Source organism: Penaeus chinensis, chromosome 41 (assembly GCF_019202785.1).
Source record: "Penaeus chinensis breed Huanghai No. 1 chromosome 41, ASM1920278v2, whole genome shotgun sequence".
NCBI classification, from domain to species: Eukaryota; Metazoa; Arthropoda; class Malacostraca; order Decapoda; family Penaeidae; genus Penaeus; species Penaeus chinensis.
Window position 1 is genome coordinate 9397740 of NC_061859.1, and position 5000 is coordinate 9402739.

General features: G+C 34.4%; 1 protein-coding gene across 1 annotated transcript in view; it reads left to right on the forward strand.

The window, feature by feature from the left end:
- Positions 1–5000, forward strand: part of LOC125047506 (Golgi resident protein GCP60-like) — a 15985-nt gene that overhangs the window by 9169 nt on the left and 1816 nt on the right. Inside the window, exons 8-10 of the mRNA XM_047645744.1 lie at positions 288–412; positions 2427–2595; positions 3335–5000. The exon at positions 3335–5000 is cut by the window's right edge and continues 1816 nt beyond it. Of these exons, the coding sequence (XP_047501700.1) occupies positions 288–412; positions 2427–2595; positions 3335–3555 (515 nt within the window). The 3' untranslated portion in view covers positions 3556–5000. The remainder of the gene's footprint in view (positions 1–287; positions 413–2426; positions 2596–3334) is intronic.

Below are 5000 nucleotides of genomic sequence, written 5' to 3' on the forward strand. Positions count from 1 at the left end.
AAAAAAAAAACGACTTTGAGCGCGGGAGTTTGGTACATCAAGCCGAATCACCGGCTTGTAGCGCTTTGGCATGCTGCTGCGGCATACAGCCGCATGCCACATTTTGAGTGGTTTGTTTTGATGCCTATTGGCGTGACCTGTCGTTAAGGGGTTAAGGAGTGAGACAGTTGCTGTAGCGAAGTTCTGGAATACAGAACTGATTTGATGAAATTGAGGATATTTGTAAATTGAAGGATCTTTGTGTGTCTGTCAGCAGAATCTTATTTGTTGCTTTGATTCCTTTACAGAAACCTCCCAGAATGTCTCACCAGCCTCTATGTGGACAAGACGAGATATTCAGGATTTTAAAGAATCCATTCGACGAGAGGGCGGAGATTCTGTTATTAAGGTTGGGCATGGAGAGACTGTAACGGTAAGTTTTTGTAAATTTTTTTTCACTTTATAAGAAATAAATGGTGAATAAAACATTGGAGTATAGTGGATTAAATTGTTGTGTGTGGGAGTAGTGTTTTGGTAAACTAGTGTAGAAGGGATTAGTGTATGGGGGAGGTGGCATGCAGGGGAGTGGTGTATAGAGGAGAATGTTGAGTGAAGTGGAGTGGCTTCATGTGATGCGACTTAGGGGTGTGAAATGAAATAGAGCCGATTGGAGAAGAGTTTATTTGAGTGGAACGGAACATATTAACATAAAGAAGTGTCACCATGTAGTCAAGTTAAATAGAATAATATAATGAAGTTATAAGTTAAATGATATGATATAGAGTTATATGAAGTTATAAGTTAAATGATATGATATAGAGTATATTTCACTTGCAAAAGTCACCCTACATCCTGTACTTACATTAGGGTAGGTTATAGAGTAACACATTCATGTGGGCAGTTCATGAGTCACTTAGGCTCCATTCATGCTTTGTCTTATATTAAGGCAATGTAGAATTAACATGGTGTCATTACCAACTCCTCAGATTTCTATATTTTTACTTAAAATGTAAATTAACCCAGAGGTAGAATGCCCAGTCTTGCTTGCTCCACCCCACACAGTAATGCCATATTTTATATTTGAATAAATCAGAATATAATGTAGGCTATGTAAAGTAAAGTTTTCTTATCGTGAGATTCTTGTGTTAACCCATTGCTGACAGGCATGACATGTATGTACTTGTTACTTGTTTAACCCCTTTGATGACGGGTGAAAAAAAAAAAAAAAAAAAAACTGCGCTCTGGAGATCAATGGGAAAGTGCTGACTTTGAGTGCGGGAGTTCAGTACATCAAGCTACCACGGTGTACAGCCGCACGCCACAGATTGAGCAGTTTGTTTTGACACCTCACATTGTGACCCACTGGGAAGGGGTTAATTGTTTTTACACTTGTACTAAGTCACCAGTGAGCCAGTTATGAGTACTGCTTGTCTCACCTGTTCACTCTTTTCAATGATTTACAAAAATATTTTACGTTATCTTATTTTGCTGTTACTAATGTTTATAACATTATAGTAATTATAATGTTCATAATAGAAATAACACCATCAATATTTATAGCACTAGTAAAAAATACGTTTTTCCCACCAATTCAAGGAAAGGTTAAATCAGGTAAGGTCACAAGATCTACTAATTGACTCTTTTGTGGCTAAGCACTAGCAGAACCATCTATGTATAGAGACATTTCACAAAAATATAAAAAATGAGCACAGCATTTTCCCCATTTTTTATTAATTTTCCCGGCAGTGGGTTAATTAAAGGATGCCATTTTGTAATGCAATTTTATTCCTAATGCACATGAGGTACTTATGCAAGCTTTAATGTTTGTCGAGGGTCACACTAAGAAATTTGATTTGACTAATCTCCTCTATGTTTACATTATGCATACAGATGGTATTGTAGGTGGTATTCGTTTTTATCTGTGAAATAAAACATATTCAGTTTTACTTATATTTATTGTTAACTTAATGCAACATGACCATTCTCTGACTATTTCTAATTCCTCCTTATTGTCTGTATTAGAGTAAAAATGTTGTAGTGACTAAGGTAAAAGAGGGTATACAGGGATGGAGGAATGGAAGTGCTCGTAGGGAGTCAACCTACAGTCATTAGAGAATTCTTATTTTACACTTACTGTGTTCCTTCACTTGGCAGATGAAGTGGTTGGTATGATTAGTCAAGAGCAATGAAAAGGTATAAAGGGATGGGAGAACTGGGGTGGTTTTAGGGGGCTTGTAACTGGAAGAAACTTTCCTCACACTCCCTGCATTCCATAAACAGTGATAAAGTATTGGAAAGCAGCACACCGGTTTTTGAGAGGCTATGCTCAGTTGGGATGGAATGAATGTCAAAAACCTAAATACTTTCAATCAAACTTCCGCAGACCTCAGGTGTTAGCCATTACAAAAACTTCACACTCCATAATTTATTCTGTTTCCTCTCTACAGGTCCGAGTTCCTACCCATGAAGATGGAACATGCTTGTTTTGGGAGTTTGCCACTGATAACTATGATATTGGCTTTGGCGTCTACTTTGAGTGGACAAAAGATACAAGTAATGTCGTGTCTGTTCACATCTCAGAGAGTGAAGAGGAAGAGGAAGAGGAAGAAGCCGAAGGTAGTTAATGAATGTTATGTTGTATTCTTTTTGACATTTATATATAATGGCCTCAGTTTATATTTGGTTGTCATATATGTGTATGTATGTATGTATTATGTATGTATATATATATATGTATATCTGTCTATAACTTTATCTATATGTATATCTTTATCTTTATCTTTATCTTTATCTTTATCTTTATCTATGTCTTTATCTTTATCTTTATCTTTATCTTTGTCTTTGTCTTTGTCTTTGTCTTTGTCTTTGTCTTTATCTTTATCTTTATCTTTATCTTTATCTTTATATCTATATCTATATCTATATCTATATCTATATCTATATCTATATCTATATCTATATCTATATCTATATCTATCTCTATCTCTATCTCTATCTCTATCTCTATCTCTATCTCTATCTCTATCTCTATCTCTATCTGTATCTGTATCTGTATCTGTATCTATCTATCTATCCATCTATGTAAATGTATATGTATATGTATATATATATATATATATATATATATATATATATGTATATGTATATGTATGTATATATTTATATTATGTGTGTGTACATGTACACCCCCCCCCCCCCCCCCCCACACACACACACCCCACACACACACCCACATACACCCCCCCCCCCCCACACATATATATACACATATGTATATATTTATATTATATATGTATGTTCATCACAGGAAAAAAAACAAAGGTTGAAGGAAAGTATATCTTGCCTTATTTTACAGGTGAGGGTGATGATGTTGAGAGGTTAGCTGGCCGCAAGCACGAGAATGGCCGACCAGCCCAATCAGTAATAATCCCTGTGTACCGACGAGACTGCCATGAGGAGGTGTATGCTGGATCTCATGCCTATCCTGGCACTGGTGTTTATTTACTCAAGTTTGATAATTCCTACTCCCTGTGGCGGAGTAAAACCTTGTATTACCGTGTTTATTACACAAGATGAAAAAGGAATCGGGCATCCACAGACCTGGTCCTTGTTTCCTCGCTTGTAATTCCTATAAGGGGGCTAGGGTCAGGCTTATTATATATGGTTGGAAGATGTTACTGTAAATTTTATTTATCCGAAGATTATGTATATTGAGCAACTGATATTTTTTAGAAAAATTGTAGGCAATGACCTCAAAAGAAAAAGAAAACATAAATTTAGGGGAAAATTATAGATATTTCTGCAGCAAATTTTAAATACAATAGTTTCAATGGTTTGACAGATAATGTGTGCATATTCAATTACTTAAGCTAATGTAAGATGCTATATTGATATACAGAGAAAGGTTATTGAATCGTGTCTGGATATTGTATATGTAAGTCATCAGATAAGCTCTGATCCATTCCTGAAGGTAAGAAGTATTTAGCTCGAGAAATTATTCTTTGAAACTGTAAAAGATAGTTTTTCTTATATGGATAAAATTATTTATTTGTCAGGATGATTATCTGTGTAGAGTATATGAATATAAATTATATCAAATTAACCATAATTTTCTTGACCAAGTATCAAGTATTTGTGTCTTATTGCAACATAATTTTCCGCTTTTCCTCATGCTCTTTGCTTCTCCTTTTTCCCACTTCATCCTTGCTTTTCCTTCTTTTCCTTCCTTTTTGTATTTCACTACTCGCCTCTCTTGTCTCTTGTATCTCGTCTCTTGTCTCTCATTTCTCTTCTTTCTATTCTCCTCGCTCCCTTCACATGGACATGCATACAAACACAAACATGGACATAAACACAAAAACACATATACATAAACACGTTTGAATGCATGCAGTTATGCACATACGTTTTATTGTAAATATAAAAAAAAAAAGAAAAAATGGTAAATCCTTATTGCTTTGTTGTAGATTCTAATTCATCATATTTTATTTGTAGTTTTGAGTATTATGTTTTTAATATTGTTGCAGAAGTTCTGATAATTTGACTAGTTGGGTATTTAAGGATACAGTAAAATAGAATAATTATTTTTTTTAATTTGGCATTTTTTACATTCTGTGTCTGTTGATACTGTGTTAGATGGCTATTTCTGGAAACTCGTGTCCATTCCTCCTTTTTTACAAAATTACAGGGATTTGGCAGCTTGAACGCACAAATGATAATGGTAATAATAGAGCAGAAAGAAAAGGAAATTTACACAAATGTATTTTGTTATTATTATTACCTTTAGTTATGACTATTCACAGATTAAACATTTTCAAAAGTAAAAATATAAATCAGATATGTAAGAAGCAGGCTTCTTGTACAGTTTATGGAGTATGTTTTTTTTTTTTTTTTGAAAGTGAAGTAATGGCACATTTGTGGCAGACAGGGCACACCATTCATTGATATTTTTTATGTTTGTGATAGTGGAATGAGAGGAATTAAAGTTGCGATATGTTTGTTTGGGGCCTAGATTTTTCTAT